We start from the raw sequence: 21,290 nt of genomic DNA on the forward strand, positions 1-21,290 counted from the left end.
AGTTGCAGGAGCCACAATGTTGAAGCCCTAACAGCACTTCCTTTCTATGGAAAGCTGAATGTATGCTCTACTGTGAAGGAGACAGAGAACAAAGGTGAATGAGGAAGAGTTAAAAACAAAAATTTAAACAGAATCCTTCTTACTCTATCATTTTAAAAAAGCCAACAGACCATCTTTCAAATGAAGACACATAATATATGAACTATTCATAACTTTGTTGTTTTTCAAATTATTTTAAATCAAGTTAAAATATAGGGGCTGACTGGCAAGTATCTTAAAAGAAAATCTGAAATTGACTCTACTATTAGGGATCCTTCAGACAATGACTCAAGTTTACTTTATGATTACTTTATTCTTTTGACTGTTATGAAGTCTTGGCAAAAGTAAATTCATAGGACACAAATTTGCAATGCATATGTGTATAAAACCAAATATCATCTGAGAGGAAGGATTTGAACCTACAAATCCCCTATATACACACTCATCGAGTAGGAAATCAGGATGAACCAAAGTGCTTCATCAAATGGAGGACATCTTAAAAAAAAGTAATCAAACATAGTTTTTGACAAATGCCAATAGTAATCCTGAAGGTTTGGTAGTAAATAAGGTTAATGGTATCGGGGAGGTAATGTAAAATTAAAATTGATTAACATTGAGACAAAAGAAATAAATTTATCAATAAAAGTGCATAATCTGTGATTTTAAATTCACTAGCAAATACAACAAGATGGGTTCTGTTGAAGGAAACACAATATGAATAGATGCTACATTGTGCTTAAAAATCTATATTGTTAACTAAACAATAAAAAGAAATCATATATGTAGCCAGTAGTAAATATACAGTAATTTGTCTTCAGCACCTTGAGTGACACCATCACCAACCAAATTGCATAATACAATGTATGTCATTTATGTGGTTTTTGTCTCCAGGTGAATGCCAACATCTAAGTGAAGTTCCAACACAAAGTCCTGTTTGGTAAGGCCATTCTCTCCTTTATGTTCCCTTGGCCAACAGAGATTAATGATAGAAACTATAAGAATGGCAACTGAAAAGTGCTTTGAACTTGCCAAGAGGCCCTTCAATAATATATACTTTTTCTATTATATCCAGATGGTTCAATTTTTATATGCATAATGGTTAGTCCACACACGTAAACCATAAAAAGGCAAATTTGGAAAGATAGCTAACTGCATGTACCCACATAGCCGTCTGCTCAAATTATTGCATTTATGGTGGACTTCATTTAGCTTTATCAATGCACTTACATCATCTTCCTCCTTTTCAATTGATCTCTGACCCCTAGAGTATCACATGAATCCCAACATGGCCATGGTGACCATTTTGAACCTTTAACCTTCAATCTCAGTTCCATCAGTTCTGCATAAAAATTACTTAACTAAATTATTAATTAGTTTACTGTAATTGTTAATCTATTGATTACTTATTATATCACAGTAAACAATTTTGAAAAAGTAAATTTAGTAACTTAAAATATAACAATTTACACTTAGTTATAAAAATATATATGTATTAAAAATATACAAACCATATTAAAACTGGAGATTAATTATGTTGACTAAATCTTGCAAATCTTCAATTGCAGATATTACAAATGATGTCCACCAATAATGAAAAATGTATTCCGATTCTGATCAAACCACAGATTGCACAAATATTTTAACCTTAGAAACCAAAAGCATTTTAATTGCTGTAAGATTTTTGCCTTTGTACATTTTAAATCCTTATAACTGATTACATTTAAGACAATTTAAGGACTTGTCAGCAACTTAGCTCCTAAGTAAGCTTATTACCTAATGTTAGTCACTAAACAAAGCATTTTGAAAATATATTTTATGAAGAGGCTGTACTACAGAAATGAACCTGCTAGCAAAATCAGCTTCAATTTTAATATTCAGAACTGATATTAATATGCTCAACCCTATAAAAATTTTCTAAAACTTTCACAGTATTCTGAATTTTATTTATTTAGTTAAGAGTTATGAATTCACTATAATGCAATCAGTTTTAAAATTCTTACCTAGGATATATGCACTATCGGCAGCCAAAATTAGTGTTCAGCAAGGCTATACAATACAAATTTAATCACATTTCCACACTTTGTCAGTAAAGGTATATTCAAATTGCTCGTCAATTTCTAACACATTAAAGCCCCTATCATTTTGTATCCATTCTCAGGGTGAGTTTTGCTGTATTTATAAATCTGCACTTGGTAACTGATATGCAGAGGATTAAATTCACAGATATTTCTAAGATTACTCAGTTAAGTGAGTATATAGAACAGGCAATCACATGTTTTCCCCAAATCTTTGTCATTTGAGCCGTAAAGACGGAGAAAATTAAGTCGTCTTCTTAAAATGATATATAATAATTTTAATCTGTGGTTGTACAAATAGCATTGCTTACCTTAATATCAAAGTTCACATGATAGTCCAATCAAGTATTGAATATCCTGCCTAAATTGGAGTTAATGGCATCAGCAATGGCTGTACAGTATTTAAATGGCAAAAGCTTGTTGTGGTCATGGAAAAACTTGAGCTACATTTGGTAAATTTTATACTAAGGGCACGTAGAAATAGCAGCCTTTCATATTTACTTGGTAAACTTTACTGACCATTGCCAATGACACCTGGAGACAGGAATCGTACTTCTACTGGTAAAGTTAATTTAATGCAGAATTATTACATTAATAAAGTATTTCTTTTTTTGTTCCTCCAAGGTTTCTATTTCAAACTCTCAAAATTCATACCTGATGTACAACTAAAGTCTCAATCTCACAGTAGAAGATTTCTGAAGAAAAAATAGCTTAAACATGTGGATATGTTGATTTAACAATAATAATATATTTTTGTGCAGAACTGTATTCTGAGTAAAAACCACAGACATATAGCATGACTAAGATGTGGTGTGATTTTGTGGCATTTATACATGTCAATGTAATAAAAGTGCTTTATAGCCAGTGACAACATCTGGCATTATAAGTAAGCTATGCTTTTCAACAAATGCTACGAAAGATAATGTTTAAATATTATTCTTGCAATACATAATATTGCTATATGACTTTACCATTCTCCAACTGAAATTATCAAAATAGTCTCACTATAGGAGATTTCAGGACAATTTCACACACAGACTTCCATCCAGTTACAACTGGATGAAAAATTGAGTCTGTCAATTATCTCAGACATGAAAATAATTTCTATCACCAGAGCTATATAAGCACACATATCAATAGATTTTTAGTCTAGCTTAGTTTACTAAACAGAGCTGGACATGGTGAGCTAATGCTGTGCCTGTTAATGTGTGCTTCCTCCCACAATAATAAAGAAATGCAAAAGGAAAATATATTTCCTTGATACATTTGTTCATTTCCTGCCATTTTTAAGACATGCTCACTTGACAGAAAAGCGTGACAATGTATAATCAGTAATCATCTATAAAAATAATGTAAATACATATACTTTTTAATCCCTTTGGCTATACATTTTATATCTCTTATAACTCTTCCCCTCCCTTCCCTCTCCCATGAAACACTAATTGTTAATTATTTATTGTTTATGTAAATAAGAGGTTAGTTAAAGACTGATCAAGGTGACCCTGTGTCAGTCTTAGGCAGCATAAATAACCACAGTTTTCAAAAAAAATTATAATGACTTTGCTTATTATCTAATGTTTGCATTACTAAAAGCAAACTGCAGTCAATAGTTTTGGTGACAAAACAGCACCAACATTTTAGCAGACCATATCACGCAGGTTATTTTAATTTTCAATATCTGATTTTCTAAAGGTGACAATAAATCTAGGAATTGGATCCTAAAAGTTGGCTGACTGGTGAAATTTTACCAAATTTCTAGTGAATTCACTGGTCTGGTATCTGTACTTGCATGTCACAAAATGTCATTTTCAAAAAGTACCAACGTGTTTTGTGTTTGTCCCATTAAATGGAGAAAATAATATTATAAGTATTTAAAAGCACCAACCATTTACATTATGGTTTCATAAATATCTGTTACACCATCAGTTCCCAACTCTAGGCCATGTAACATTGGCTTCTGGTCCAGTGAAGTAACTCTGCTTAACATCTCTGGTGACAAAGAATACCTGTTTCCTGACTTCTCTTCAAACCAACAGTCCAGTGCTCTCTTTGCCTCAAAGCTTGCAATGGGTGGTCCATTAACAGCAATAGTCAGAAGGTCATTAAGTTGGTCAAGGTTAAGTCGAGACCTGTTATTGTTACGTATCCGGTAAAAGGCACCACGACTTTTCTCACAAACTGCTGTTGAAGTTGGCAAAACAAGCAACAATTGAATAATCCTATTTAGTATTGGGAATCTTTGTTTATACTTAAAAATGTGTCGGCTCAACTCCTTGAAACCATTCTTGTTGTAACACTCAGATTTGAGCTCTCTCCATTCCTGCAATAAATGACCCCGAATGTCTCTGCCATCTTGTCCAATTTCCTTTGTAAAAGATGGAATTACTTCAAAGTGCTTATATATGTGCATGATTTCTTCTTCACCATGACTCATCAGATTTTCCTCATTTTGCGGCCACGTAGCAACATCAAACACTTGACATGCTCTAATGATTGCACGGCTATTGCAATCCAGCCTTTGAGCTAGAATGAGCTGTGTTTTTTGGCAAATCTTTTCTCTTATTGAATTAAACTTGGCCTCTGCTACTCTTAGGTTTTTCAGAGGAACACCATGGAAGTTTTCGTGAAAGGTCTCCTCAAACTCTTGTAAGTACTCTCCTGGCGATTCCATCAATCTACTTATTTCTTCAATAGCTTCTTCAATCTTGTCATCTGCATGGGTAATGAGAAAGTGCTCACCCTGGAAAATAAACGCCAACCGCGTAAGTACAGCAATGACATCTAACAAAAAATAGATCAGCTTAACTGACTGATAGTCCATCAGAAATTGCAGCAGAGCCAAAGCAATGGCAGCAGCATCTGCTTTATGGGCCTGACCACTAACATCTTTAAGATGAGCTATCACTTCCAAATAATCCTTGATCAATGCATTCAAGACATTCTGCTCTCCAATGATCCACCTGACAGCTCGAATGTCACCAAGGAACTCTGTCTCCTCACAAAGTGTCGCTGCAGTAGCTCTTAATTCACACATAAGTTTGGGGGAGTAACGATAAAAACTCAGCAACTGTTTTAAGTTATTCTCTAGTTCTTCCAAACAGGTTAGTTCCTTGTTACTAATAGCATCCAATACCTCCAGGTGAGGCCTATGTATCACACATGGAACAGAGAGTAGCCAAGGCAGAGCTTTTTTGATCTTCATGGCTAAACCCGCCCTTAGTCCTGTTGTCATATTAGTTCCATCTAACCCCAGTCCTACAATTATTTTTTCCTCTTTCCATTTGATCCCTATGCCACCAAGGGCCCTATCCAGTGCTTGAGTATAACCATCCACTGTAACAGAACTCAATTCCTGTAGGCACAGTAACTCTGTAGCAGCTGGCCCTTCATTAGTTATGTACTGAATGTATATAGCTACGTTATCAGCAACCAAGTCATCTGTTTGCCCATCCAAAATCACACTCATAAATGGCGACACCCTGAGCCTCTCAAAGAGGTCCTCACGAAGAGACATTGCAATGTGATGAATTAACGTTTGACAGTCTCCCTCATTCAAGTATTGGTCAACGATCTTTAAGTCACACTTTTTCAGCAGTTCAGCCAATGATCTGAAGTCTGAAAAAAGCCTTCCTTCAGAAGCTATGTGATAGGCTACATTAAATAACAGCGTCATATTCCGGCACATCTCTTCTGTTTTTTCTGGATGCATCCTCAGCTTATAAAGCTGTAAACATTTCTTATGAAGATTACTCTGGGCATGAAGCTTGATAGTGTGGATTTTGAACTGCTTAGAACCTAAGATGAAGGCTGATGTCCTGGAGGACTGTACAGTGTACTGCCTACAGACATGGCACCACATTTCATTTAGAGTAGGTGAATAGCGCAGAAACCAGAACTTTTTCAGCCACTCGTGCTTGAAGCGTCTGATCCTCCGGCCTGTACCAGTTGATATTTTCGATATTTCATCTGTTGTAGCCAGCATCTCATTGGACATCGACTCATCAGCTGAATCCATCTCCTGCTCACTTGTGTCATCCATGACAACTGGGACAGGAGTCTGTCCTTCTTGAGCTAGGATGAGGAAAAAGAAAAACCATGTTCAGAACTTAGAAGTTTAACTTTACTCTTAAATCTAATCACATTCTGGATCATCTTTTACAGAATGACAGAATCAATCCAGTGTACTATGAATGACATCTTGCTGAATAGGTTTTAATTATTTTTTTCCATGCGGCAGGTCACTAAAGCATAAGCTGACAATGATGCACTGAGGCTAAAAGCATTTGGGATCTATTGAGCTGCAAGGTTTTGCAATGAACTGTGCAAGGACTAGGATGAAATTGTAACTTATGGTGAATGAATGTAATTTCAAATTGGATTTAATAGAAATAAAGAGAGAAAGACAATGAAGGGAGAAAATGGGAAGGATTTATAAAATGTTAAAGTCATAATTTTAAAATGAAACTCTGAACTGGAAATTAATATTTAGTCAGATTGGTTAGCAGTAGTTAACGTTAATCATGTCACTAAAAGGGTCCTTAGACTAGAAAAGCTAATAATTAACTTTCTACATGAATTTAGTAGATATCTGTTGAGAACTTACAGCAACTTCATACCATTTGATGCACGTCAATGACAAACCAGAAAGCAAGATGCCATTTACGTGAAATAACTTGGGCAACTTTTGAATACTTGAGTTTAACCATGTATCTCCCAAAACAACTGAATTTATTCTGCACTCTGCATAAATATCACTGGGTGCCACTGATTACTGAAAGTCTGACAGGAAAACCTGAGCCAGTATTGCTATTTTCTGTTTAGTAATGTATTTATTGCTGTAACTCTGAAACTATTCCAGCCCAGAGAAAAATCTGAAGTTCTTAACCACTTTGAAAGCCATTTTGTCCTACATTACACAACTTTACAGTTTAGAAAAAAACTTAAACAAGTTAAATCATCTAACCCATCAAAATAATATTTTAGTATTATGAAAATTTGGGGTGAAGTAACTGAGACCTCATTGAAACTATGAAGATCATTATTCCATTAAAGCAATTTTTCAAGAAAAGCTGCCTGTTCTTTCAAACATGTACGATAAGAATTTACAGCAACACAAGATTTAACTAATGCTTGGAGATTCAAAAACCTAAAATGAAAATATGAAAATAATGAAAATATTTGATTACCACCATCACAAATAGAAAATATACTGCATTTTGTTTTTGCAACCAAATATTCAAATCTTTCAATATGATTTGTCACTTTTCCTTTTTGTGCACTTTCGTGCACCACAATCACTACATAATGCATTAAATACCCAGATAAAGTACAAAATGTACATACAGAGAAAATAAATCACATCCATCTATTAAAAACCTTCCATCACAAAATCCTTTTATTTTGTCAAAGTACATTCAGTATTACGTTGTATACCTTAAAACCTGTGTCAAAAGGCATAAGCATAGAAACAAAATGAACAGTGTAATAGGTAACACTGACATATTCACTTACAAACACATGAGAAGTTTATGAGGTAGATACCATTTGTTGAACTGCCAGTGTTACAAATATCTCTTAATCAGTGAACAACTTGTTACATCTTCTGCTGAACCATATACATAGGAACTCTACAAGTATATTTAAAAATACTCTTAATAACTCAAATGAACTGGTATTACAGCAGGATGCACTCCATCTATTAATTTAGCAAAAGTAATGATTACAATCTTGATTCACTTGTGTGTTAAGACTTTCTCCATCATGAGTGTGAATGGAAAAAATGGAAGAAATACAAAATTCGAGCAATCATCATGTAATGATCTGAAGGATGGAACATAACAATTCAAAGAGAACACCTGCAACTAAACTGGATTAGAAATATTAGGGGGAACATAGAGATAGCTCATGTCAGGGAGCCAACTCAGGAAACAAACTTATTTATGTGAAAGAGTGCAACAGTTCCATGGTCAATGGTATACAAAAGTTAAAATATTAAGCAATGAAACAAAGAAAGATTACACATTTCTACAGAAAGAGAAAGTATCACAAGTTATTGTACGTCTTTTATTTTATAGTTGGAAAATGAAGCCATATGCAAAGGAACAATGAAGTCTAATTCTGCTGCATAAGAAAACAAGCTGTGCAAGATCACGGGTTAGACTTTGCTGACCGGGAAATGAACAGCCTATTAGACTTCTATTTGCCCTTGGCTTTTCATGCCTAGTAATCAACAGCCCAAAAATTAAAGGCAGTACAGCACCTTAGACCAACAAGACCTGTGTGAACAGACATGTAAGCCTCACCAATCAAATAAAAAGCACTCTCAGGCTATTTTAAGTACTTTTTAAACCAGTTTTGGAAATCATAATCTCCCATGAACAGCAATATAGTTACCTTTTCTACTACTGTTGATTGAGAGATAAATATTGGCCAGAACACCAAGCCAATAATTCCTCAGATTTTCAAAATATTGGGATTATGTCCTATGTGACATAAGCATGAGACTTTACTATACTGTTTAAGTATTTGAAGACAGACTTGAATCTGCAAACTTCTTACCCAGTACTACAGGCAGGGATGTCTAGCATCTAAAAAAAGATGAGGAATGATTAATAAGCCATTCAGAATTTGAATCAGAAAGAGGGAAATTTAATAGTAGGCCAATTGACACTGGATCTACATCATTCCCTTCGGCTGACATCGCTGTAGTTTGCCTTCTGCATTTACCTGATCATGACAGGGTGACTGTGCAGTAATTTGGCTTTAGGCAATTGATTCTGAGGTGCTATCACTGCAAAGTCCAGCTCATGGTTGTCAAATGCCTCTGAACCATTTTTCAAAATATCTCTTAATAATTAGATCAATTTATATAGACATAAATAAGTATAATAAAATAATTAAAGAACACTTAAAAGTCCCATATTTTAAAAATTAATTTAAGTAAATAATAATAAATAAACCATTTGTCTGCACTTTTTTACTCATGGTTGGAGACTCCATTCACACAATCTACATACGCCACAGCTGGATCACAGTTAATAGGCCTAGTTCAAAGCTTTGCCGCTGGACTGAAAGGAAAAGCAGGAAATCAAATGTATATCTGATCTTTAGCTCATCTAGGTGATTTATGCTTCAATGCATATGCACAGAAATCAGAGGAAGGAAGACCCTATGGAACAGGCGAGCATAAGTCAGCCATCAAATTCAAAATTCAGGTATGAAAGTGAAAAAACAAACACTGAGAAAGTAAAACTACTTTTTTTAAGAAAAGGAAATTACAATAATTATAAATTGAAGGAATATTAATTCATAGTCTTGACAAAAGATCAACATGAATTACTAACTTTATCTCTCTCCACAAATGTTAACTAATCCATTGAACAATAACTACATGAATGTCAACTTTAATGTTAAAATTGGAAATTGTTTGGTATTAATTAAAATTTACAGCACTATTTTAAACTGGAAACCACAAGCCATAACAATCTTATGTTGAATCTAGTCTATACCCACGAGTAAAATACCTAACTTCATTCCATTAAGTATAGTTGAATGTTGTCTAAAGCCAATATGGTATTTCAAAGAACCATGCATCACAGACAACAAAAATTTCTCCAGATAACCCTACATGTGCAATCGGTGAATGTACAGTAGCTTTGCAGTTTCATCTAAACAGCAGTACAAATAAAACAGCTATTAATTTCACTAGTTCTTTTTTAAAAGAAAATTTCATCCTGAAATATTTGTGAAAGCTTAAAGGTACCAATTCTAATATTTCATTTTATAAATACACGGTAATCTTTTCGTGTATTATTGGTATAAGAGTATAACAGCAAAACAATATCTTTTAAATTTGGGTACAATACAGTGCGTACCAACAATTTGGATGTATCAGGCTAATTGAAAAGAGAAATTGAATGCCATGTGTGCAACTGCACAGAATAAGAGTAACCACTGATGTAAAACAGGAGTAAATCTGGATTACTTTCTTAGTGTAAGCTCTGAGAGGAATATAACTCTAAATAGAAAAAATAAAATGAAATGAAATCAATGATGTCTTTACAAAATCTGTCTTTTACTGATTGGAACTGGGTAGAGCAGGTACAGTGCAGTCTGGACCAAAAGGCATCTTAATTTTTTTTAAATTTTGCATGGATACACGTGTTTGCCTCATAATATTTAACATGTGCATGTGTAGCTCTCCAACAGCCAGCAATTTTAAATTCCAATATAGGACTCTTTTGTTCAGTCTAGACTTATTTACATTCCCGTGAAGTGCTATGCTGTGTATACAAGGGGAAAGAAAATTTAGCACAGAGACAGCACAGATAATAAATAATGATTATTTTACTAATAAGATGAGGAGATAGTTTGATTGCTGTCCCAACTCTCAGTTTCCTCTCATTTTGTAGCCATAGATTTTCATTTGATTTCAGGTGTGATTAAGCAGCTGAGACAATTTCTAATGTGATTAAAGACAAAATAGATTTGAAAACAAACAACAAAGGAGTAGTCCAGATTTGCATTATATTTCTCTTATGCTCCTAGACTTCTAATAAACAAGGTTGCAACAGCTGATATTACAAATTAATTCAAGAAGAGTATACCAGCACATTATCAATTTACACCCTCTAATTCAAGCATTCAGTGGCATTAAAATATCATAACTACAAAGTAGTATTTCTTCCTGCTATTTGTGCAATAAAAGAACAGGACATTTATAAGGTTAACTTTAGCTTTCAGATCCAATGTTGATATATTACATCTCAAATTTGGAATTAACTGAAACATCAGCATTCCAATTACTTCCACAGCATTTGCTATGAAGAACTTCATATAAGAGGGAAGCACTTTCATCCTCCCTAACATAATCACCAGAAAATAGAATAGGCAAATTGAAGTGTTGCATAAAATTAGTTACACATAATCAAATGTGATTTAAAAAAGAAAGAAATACAATTTATATTGCCATAAATTGAGAACTTCAGTCACTCAACATTTAGATTCAAGTTTTTCAATGTAATTGCCAAATTGATGTGCAAAATTACGAATGAAACTGGCAATTTTTAAAACAAGTATGTTCATTTGCAGCAGATGCCCTTTTAACTTAAATGTTAGAACTACAAAAAAACTTTATTGACCAACGTCTCCAACGAAATGTGTCAATTTCTCAGCCTTCTAAAAACAACGGAACTTTACTTTTCGTTAAATACTCTTTCTCTGTTGAAATCTTCAAAAATCAGGAAACTGGGCTAAAACCCAAAGAAAAACTTGATTAATATCAGAACTTCCAAAGCACTTCATAACCAATAATACTTTTTTTTTTAAAGCTAAGCCACTTTTGTAAGTTAAAAAAGCAAGTCAAATTGCACACAGCAAGCTCCAATAATCAGAAATATTAAGATGACAAATTATTCTGCTTTCTTTTAGTGATGATAATTGAGGGATAAATATTGACTAGGTAACACTCCTGCCCTAGGACTACTTACATGCAAATGAGAATGCAGATAGGGCTTCAATTCAGCATTTTTTCCAAAAGTACGAGTGGAACACTTCCACACTAATTGTCATCCTACAGTTTTGGGCTAAGGCCAATGGAATGGAAATTGAATCAACAGTCTTCAAAAATGTTGTTAACTGAATCACAAATAACACTTGAGGTTCACAAATACATTATTTGATTCAAATAACTGGAGTATTTAAGGACTACTCTCAGAGGGCAGAACAGAATCTCAAGCAGAGACAGTAACATTTGCCTATTCACACATTCACAACTATTCACTCATTGCAGCAGATTTTAAAATGTACTTACCTTTTACTTTAAAACTTCAGTTTCTTATTATCAATAGTAATTTTCACAATTTTCTATTCTTCATTAAACACATGATAAAACAAGAATATTCAAAACTTCCATGACATTGCCCCCAACCTCACAAGCTGGATCATAATTCCAAGATGCATAAATGAAAATTGAAAGGATACATTGTGGGGGAACAAATTTTAATGTAAGCAGTGAAAGAATAAAAGAACAAGTATATCTTCATCTTTAAATATTCATTTTAATTTATCAACAATGCAACAATAAAACCCAAGTAAATAAGCTCAGCAAAGATAAAATTATAAACCTACAATATATATACAAAGCAGAGTAAACAGCGATGAAAATAAATGGAGGCAAGTCCATTTATCTCCATGGAAATGATAATAGTATTGAATGTCTGACTTGTCCTTAATATGTAAAATCAAGGACTAGAGAACTGATTTTCTTCTGGCAACCACTGAAACTATCTGTCAGTTTGTGGGAGGGAAGGGAAATGGGGACAAGGGGAATTGAATTGACGAGGCATAGGGATTTTCACTTTCAAGTTATCTTTCTTTCACAGATTTAGAAGATTTTAAGATGCTAGTTAAGCTACTTTCTAGACAAAACAGTGAGCATTTGTTCAACAGGCTGAGGAAAATGTTATAAATGTTATTAATTCAATTTGTATTTCACTTTTTGTGTCCTCGCCTAACATTTACTATCCCCATCTTAACACTTTAATGAAAACATTAAATTTCTGCTAAAAGAAATGGAAACAGATCATCATTTGGAAAAATGTGTTTCAGGCAACCTTTGTAGAGCTCTGAAGTAGATACAGTAATAATAGCAATATTTAGTAATAGTTTGTAGAATGGTCCTGGAAAATCTTAAAATATTCATTACAAATTTAGAAGATTTTCTCAAAGACAATCTAATTTTACAGGAATTTGACTGAAACTGTAATTTCAGAAAAATAATGTCAAATTCAAGGTTGTCCAGTTTTTAAAGGGTAATTCCTCATCACTTTATCTCAATGATATCTGCTCCACAATAAATTATTCATTTACAAGCTGAATGACATGGGTCCTATACTTTACTCATATAAAAACTGTGGTAACATCTTTTCTACTAATAAAGTTCCCTTAACTATTAACGTCATTGTACAGTACTAGCTTAGACACAGTACAATCCTTGAATAGTACCACTGAACTTCTCAGAATTACCTAAAATCTGTCCCTTTTGCAATACTAAGTCTTTCTCTCTCTCCCTATCCCTCCAGCTTCCAAAATTTTATTAGCTTCCATTCCATCTCTATTTTTAAAGTCTTTTGAGATGCTAGAGGCAACAACACACGTGTTGATTCATGAAATACTAATTCGGAGCTACATCACCGCATTCCAATGGCCAATACAAGAGATCAAAGAAAAATAAAACAACCAAACGCAAACACAAATAAAATAGTTTAGGCAAAAACAGACTTTTTACAGGACTGACTCAACCAAATAGGAGTGATCAGAACAGTAAACATAAAGAATTTCTTTAAAAAATGCTGTACTCAGCAGATCAAAATGCATCTTTAGAGGGGAAAGCTAAATTACCATTTCATGTTTATGTCCTTCAACAGAATATTGGAAGTTTGAAGTTTGCAAACACCACAGAAGAGTCATTGCAGATATACAAAGATTATTAGAATACAAACAGTGGTCAGATAATTCTTCCCTGAGTTCTGCCTTAAGGATGATATGTGCAGTCAAAACATCTGAAAATGGTTTTATACTGTTCAGATTATAGCATAAAGTCACTGGATTTTGTTTTGTAATATGCGATATGGCTCAATGATGCCTATTCTTTTGAAATCAAAATAACCCAGTTCCAATAAATGTGTATTCGAATTTCATTATTGCTTCAGTGTTTCCCCCCAATGTAAACTAAGAAGCTCAACTCTGCAGCAACTCTTATACCTGATTTATAACACATTAAAAACAGCAGCAACACATTTCAGCAAGGAACTCTTAAGTATTTCAAATTATAATAAGAGTTAAAATGAACCAATACACCTGAGTACTAATCTACTTTAAGCAGCAGGATAATGATTTGATTCTCCATGATTCAAAGTTTATTCTTGACTTTCAAATGCAATCCAGATGTTGGGCAGGAGGTGCAAACTTGCAGCAAGGATAGCCAACCAACTTGTTCTCCATTACCCCCAGCCAAAAAGATTTCTGACACAGAAATGGGACTGGGCCTCTCACTTAGATGAGTTCACTTAAAGATAAGGGACTAGTTGAAATGCCAGCCTGGACTGGTCTGACTTAGGTTGAGTCCAGAGGCAATAAAATAGGCAGCCGATGAGTTGAAATAATACACAGCCATGCAGTGTTGCTGAGGGGAAGAAAAGTGGTTTGATTATAGAGATGATATGGGTGGAGAAACAACCCTTGGTCAGCAAGATAACAGAATGTAACCTGTCTGATTCAGTGTTAGTCATGGAGAGACTATGGAGTTAGTGGCTGTGAATAAAGATTACAGGGGGACCAAGATGGTGGTACATCAAGAACGTACTGTCAGACAAAATGATTATCAATAAAAACTCATTAACAATCATTAAGAGAAAAATAAATGATGCAGTGAGGAAATTATGGCATGAATCAGGTCCTTGCTGTCACAATATAAATATTTCTGATAACTGGCTTACCACAATAATAGTTATTGTCCTGGTTAATCGATTAATGACAATGTCTAAGAATAGACAGATCAAGCTCTACACTCATGTGATTGCAAAACATTGTGACAGAAATCAGGCTAAGTACTCTAAATTTATCATAAAAACTAAAGATTTTAAAAATACAAATCAATATATAAGATAAAGATCATATGATGTTTCAGATAGAGATCTACTTCAAAAGGGTTCTAACATATTCTTCCTAAGAAAGATTTTTTCTTCTCAGATGCTGACTTAACTACTAGAAACCCTATCATTTTCTTTTAATACTGCAGAATTTCATTGTACATAGGCTTTTTAACTGTTAAGAATTTTCCTCAATGTCTTCCCATATTGCAACATATCAACATAATAATGTATTCTGTAGTCACAAATAAAGTATTCAACAGGTGGTGGTATTTGAATATTGAGCAATAAGTTCAATTTAATTCAAATTTAGCACCCTCTATTGCAGTTGGTCACAGTAGCACCGTTTCACCTCATACTGAATGTGGGACTGGAGAATGAGATACAATCTCTCTGTGTTGGACACGTGTCCTACATAAAATGAGCATAGCCAATGGCAATCAGAATCTATTGAATGAAAGTATTTGTCCCATAACTTGCCATCAGCCAACAATCTCATCAAAACATTTGTATAGTAGTTTAATTCAGATGATCTAGAAAATTCAGTTATATTTGGATAAGAAATTATTTTAAGCCATGAAAACCTCGCTGTTCAGGAAAATGTGATGACACATTCCTATAGCATAATTTTTTGGTCTGAGTTTCAAAATACTGTTTATAGGACAAATTTCTTCTCTAATATTGTGTACTTTGCCTTAGATGTGGTTTGTTCTAAACTTTTCTTACATGATCATTGGTCACACTGCATGAAAGTGAGTTCATTCTTTCCAACATGGACGTGGTTCCCTTCCATAAGCAATCATTTTCTTTATTTAGAGATACAGTATGGTAACAGGCCCTACCGCTCAACAAGCCCTCGTTGCCCAATTACACCCATGAGACCAATTTTTCTACAAACCCATATGTCTTCCGAACTTAGTAGGAAACTAGAGCATCCAGAGGAAACCCATGCAGTCATGGGAAGAACGTACAAACTCCTTACGGATAGCGGCAGAAATGAACCCAGGTCACTGGTGCTGTAACAGCATTACACTAATTACTAATGCTAAATAATAGAAAAACACTTTTGGACTTTCTCTAAAATATAAGCAGCATATCTACTGAAAAATCAAAAAGTCTTAGAAAGCTAGTCATATCTGAGTTGTCACATACAGATGGTTTGCTTGTCAGTATATTAATAATTCAAAGGCATACAATCATAAAGCCCCACAACAAATGCTTATTTCTTCCTGATCATGCTGAAAAATACTCTGCTCTTTCAAGTCCTGCAAGACTTGTTCTGAACCAGAAGCTATTACTGTCACTCCTGAGACAATGAAATGTAATTTCAACTTTCAGAAATAAAACTGATTCAGATCTGGAAGGACATTAAGTAGAAATTGTAACTAGAACTTTACAGAAGCGTAACCCATTCTTTAGGAAGATTTGGAAACCATGAATTAAGGTGTTCCGTGTAAGCTTCAAATGTGCAGATATTGGGAAAAATTTACAATCTTTAATGTTTGCAATCTTTTGTCAAAGAAAGTCAACGATGTATAATACATTGTACTTTATAATCTCCATTTAACAAATTTATATTTATTATAACAAATTTATAATAAATACCATAAAACTAGGCATTCCTTTACATCTTCTTAATATGGGTGTTACTTACAGACCAACACAATTCATTAGGAGTTCATAAAATGGTATTATGGCAATAAATTGGAGTAACAGCAGCTATAATACTACCGGTAGTTTATCAATATAACACACAGCTGCAATCTTTCAGATTTTGGACCAATGAATCTTTATGCTAACTGCATAAAGAAGAATTCTGCAGTTAAGTGTTCCAACATACTATTTAAATTTTTAACATGCCCTCTTGTTGTAGGCAAAAACGTAAGAACTCTGGGTGACATGCTGTGAAGTTACAAATTTGTAAACCTAAATAAATTTTAAGACGACCTGAAACTCATCTTGTTTGGATACCCAAATCAAATCTAATAATACACTAGGTTTAAGTTGGATCAGGCATTGGCCTGTTCACTTTTTATTATGGTTATAGCCCAGCAGACCTTTTTCAGATGTCAGAATCGACATGCTCACCTTCAAACTGTTGTACATTAGCAATGTTTTATCAGATTCCCTAATGATGATTTTACTAAAGATGTTTACAGATCCTAGTCAGATAATACTACCCAATTTCTTTACGAAGGCAGAATTTGCTCAGAATAATAAAATGTATCCACCACATTTTCTTAATGATTATTCTTATGAAATCCTGTCCCATTAAATTGAATGGAACACAAGCTCATTTAAGATATCTGATTACTCTGAACAAACCTAAACTGATCAGACCCTTGCTTACTCAGTTTATTTAACAAAGGTAAATGAATTCACAATGATTTCAAGTATTAAAACAGAAAATATTATCTATATTTTCTAAAGAAAAATATCTTGGAACAAAGCACAATATTTTTGAGATTCTTAGGCCGTACTTGGCTTTAAGAAACTATTATTTGCAACAGGCCATTATGTAACAGAAAATAAATACATTCTAGTTCTGGTAACAGCAATATTTTATCTCTTTTATCACTTTTCTCAATCTGCTCTATCTTTGCTGTGTCACCGTGTCACAAAGAAAGCTATGATTTTTGTTATGTTGATCTTTTCTCACCATTTTCTTCCCTACCTATCTGTAATCATCAAATACAAGCAAGGGATATTTCATCATTTGCAATCATATTTTATTAGAGGCTACAATTCCAATTTGAGGCATATTCTACACACATTCTTCTAGGCTGCGCCACTGATTGATTATAAAGAGAAGAATTCAAAGAATTTTTACCTTTATAACCTAAAGAGCCCAGCTGAATATACTTCAGCACTTTCCTGATTCAGATTACTTAAATCAATGGAAGTAGGGGACAAAACATTCAGTTAGGTTGCTGGATATACTTACTGAACCTTATAGGTTGTTGTATTCACCTTCAATTATTCTAATTAAAAATCAAACCAAAGTTTTCAAGAACACAGTTTTATTTTCTTTGATAGGTGCATGAAACTGAAAGCAGATTATTGATCTGGTTTGGTAACTGGCCAAGCATCAGGAGACAGAGTGGATGGATAGCCACTGTGGACAAGTACTTAGTCCACAGAGTACATGTTGGGGCCTCAACTATTTGTCATGTGCATTATGGGCATCAACTTTGTTAATGAACAAAACCAGGCAGCACTATAAAAAATAAACTACGTACAGGAAAAAAATATATAATCAATGTACTTCAAAAGGCCACACAGGTAGACCAACATAGGATAACCAGTATACTTAATAATAGTTTAAAACTGAAGGCAGTAGTCATCCAAAGTGAGTTGGGGATCCTTATACAGAAATCATTAAAATATCCCGAACGCATACAGAAAATTTTGTAGAACTGACTGAGAATCAGAATACAACAGAGTAGAAACCAAGTTGTACCTACACATAGATGTGCAAAGAGTACTGCATTCAAATCTGCCAATCACTGGCTTGACCAGAAGGACAGCTGGATTCTAATGCTTAAATTTTGAAGACATTACATAGACATAGTTGAAAACCTTGGAAATTAGATATTGAAAGACATCTGATTTCCCTTCTTATTAAGACTTTAAAGGGAATCAATAGGATACATTGAGAGAAAGTTTCTAGTTGTTAGGCTGTTTAGTAATATGAATTATGGTGTAAAATATATAAAACTAGATTGTTCAGAAGTGAAGATCAAAAATATATCTAAAACACAGTATTACCAAAATTAAAGTTGTTGCCTAGTCAGGTGCTAAATTGAAATATAAAAGTAACATATCTTTGCTATTCAATTATGATATATAAATGCATAGTTAGTACAAGGCATTACATTGTAGATCACTCATAATTGCTTGAACAGTTCAACAGGTTCCAGGGACTAAAAAGCCTTTTTCTCTGTTCCTAAGGAGACAAGTTCAGAAAAAGTCACATTTCCAATAAGTGTGCATGAAAATTAACCAAGAATTATAGATAAAGACTACCTTTGTAAAGATTTATAAAAATTTTGAACATAAATATAATAATTCTATACCATGCAGGAGACAACTTCAATTTTAAGCAAAACTTCCCACTCAGAATATATAAGATTTCTCTCACAAAAATTAACTTTTTAATTTTTTTTCTTCAGTGCCTGATATATGCTTATGGTTCCTTATTTCTACTCTAAACATTGTTGAAACTAGATTTTTTTGACTAATTGTTGTTAGTTATTATTTAACCTCATTATAATGTGGATCTATTTTGATGCACATACTTGTAGAAATACAAATTAATCATCTGTACATCATCCTTTAAATTATCACAACAAATAAAAACGGGTTGTCATCCTCAAGTACTGAAAGAAACCAACTTTATTTTTATTATATATCAGTTCTGCTTCATGTTTCTAATAAACTTTGTGACCTTCCTTACATTAGCAAGTTTGCACTTTATTACAGATGACTTCCTATAGGAAAGAGGGCCACTCACAATTGAAAACTGGATTTCACAATTTTACCCACTTACAACCAGGTCTGTGGAGTAGTTCCAAGTCCATACACCCGTTCTAACAAATGGAAATTAAAAAATGTGAACTAAGAGGCTACAAAATGAACAAATGTATAAACACACTACAAAAAATAGTGTTATCAGTAAAATTTCCATTTTATATTAAGATACATTCAATATTTAAGAGGTTAATGTGTTGAATTACCACTTGGTTTGCAGCAGCAACACTTTCTGCCAGCAGAAAACAAATGCTCTGCCAGGAGCCAGCAAATGCATCGGCTTTTGCTTAAGTGCAATCAATGAGAAATATATCCAGCAGCAAACTATAAAAATCAAATGTATCCCTATTGTGCTTTTTCATTTACTGCTTACATGCCACACCTAACATTTGCTGGGGATGGATGCAAAGGCCGAGACAATCTGAATGTTCTAAAGGAAAAAATAAGCTAATTTACCACATACCTAACTCTCAAATAATCAGTTAATAAGTCAGTATTTGGCTAGAACTAATATGACTGAAATAGGGAGAAAAATCAGGTGGAATCACTAACTTGTTCTCAGTAATGTCAATGTCATTTCTAGTTCCTATCCATTTGTGTAACATCTCTTTTAATTTTATCACCCAAACTGAGTCAAATTGCACAAATAAAGAACAAATTTCCATTCTCTTTATTTTGTAGTAGCAATGTTGTCAGCTGTTTTTTGTAGTACGTTTACTGAAAGAATAAATTAAATAAATATACACTGCTTTCTAGTAGTGGCAGGCATCAGGACAAGGGATTAGCAGATTCATTTAAAGCCAATTCTACTCTGACGGAAAATAACTGAAATGGATTGAATCTTCACGTTGTCCTTTTCTGATAATTGATTTGGGGGCTGTTTCACATTATTGATGTAGACAAAACAAAAATTTCCTCCTTCATTGGTAAACGCACACACCCATCAACCTCAGCTCCCATCTTCTCTCCTTCTTCAGTGTTAGCCCCACGATTTCCACTGTGAAACCCACACAAAACTGCTGCTACTTGGGAGTATCTTCAGATTTGTCCCGGACTCCCAAAATGTAACGAATCTTTTTTCTGCTGTCACTGCACTTGCTGTTTACCATGGCATAAAATGCCTTGTCCGTCACGTATGCAAACTTCAGCTGAACATATGCTGCAAAATACAAAATGAAGAAATATAAGATTGATGGACAATTTTCAATAAGATTACTTGACCATGATACTTTAGCTCTAATATTGTATATTGTGTGCAGTTATCCCAAGAACTGCACTAAGTATGAAGGAAAACATTTATTAACTAACTCCACATTCAGTACAGGAGAGACTTCAAAGAATTAGATGACATTAGAATATAATCAAAGCTTTCAGTGTAACTCACCAAGGTAAACTCAGAGTAGCTTATGGTTTTGTAAAGTACAAGCCAAAAATTCTGGAATTAAGAGGTGTTTTGCATTGGCAATTCCTGTAACAATTTCTGCTCAGAGATGTAGTGTGCCAAGATACGTCTTGACCTCACAAGATTCACCAAGGTAATACCATTAAAAGGAATCACACTCTCACACAGACATATGAACACAAAAACTCTCACTGACTCCATATAACCATCCTGTCCTACACCATCTTCCATTCTCACAGCATCAATAGCAATCTATTTTCTCCACCCTCCCCCCCCATCCCACACACTGGGTTTAGGCAATTAAATGTCGGATAATGAAAAGGCCCTTCATCTCCATTTGGGCTATTGCAGTGAGGAATAGGAGGGAAGAATGGGAAGGAAGGGAGAGGTGCCCTCAAGTGCAGTGTATCACCTGGCCACAGATAACAATACTTTCCTTGGGCATTGAGACCAGCAAGATGCAAGCTGCCTCCTAAATGGGGACTTTATGAAACTCAGCACATATAACTAACAATATTTGATTGTGATTATTGCATTCCCTTTGTACTGGTGAAAGGTATATAATATTATTGGAACATATGCTGCTGAATGACC

At 34.0% G+C, this 21,290-nt stretch overlaps 2 protein-coding genes across 2 annotated transcripts in view; both read right to left on the reverse strand.

The window, feature by feature from the left end:
• Positions 1–332: 332 nt before the first annotated feature.
• LOC140729429 (zinc finger protein 862-like) lies at positions 333–20,350 on the reverse strand. The gene is made up of 2 exons (XM_073049154.1): positions 20,235–20,350; positions 333–6,185 (listed from the first exon to the last, which is right to left on the reverse strand). Exons 1-2 carry the CDS (start codon positions 20,236–20,238, stop codon positions 4,003–4,005), a joined length of 2,187 nt encoding a protein of 728 aa, XP_072905255.1. The 5' UTR covers positions 20,239–20,350; the 3' UTR covers positions 333–4,002.
• LOC140729428 (uncharacterized) overlaps positions 20,317–21,290 on the reverse strand; it is a 92,060-nt gene continuing 91,086 nt past the window's right edge. Inside the window, exon 10 of the mRNA XM_073049153.1 lies at positions 20,317–20,453. Coding sequence (XP_072905254.1) covers positions 20,317–20,453 — 137 coding nt within the window. The remainder of the gene's footprint in view (positions 20,454–21,290) is intronic.

The sequence above is a fragment of the Hemitrygon akajei genome, chromosome 6, assembly GCF_048418815.1.
Source record: "Hemitrygon akajei chromosome 6, sHemAka1.3, whole genome shotgun sequence".
NCBI classification, from domain to species: Eukaryota; Metazoa; Chordata; class Chondrichthyes; order Myliobatiformes; family Dasyatidae; genus Hemitrygon; species Hemitrygon akajei.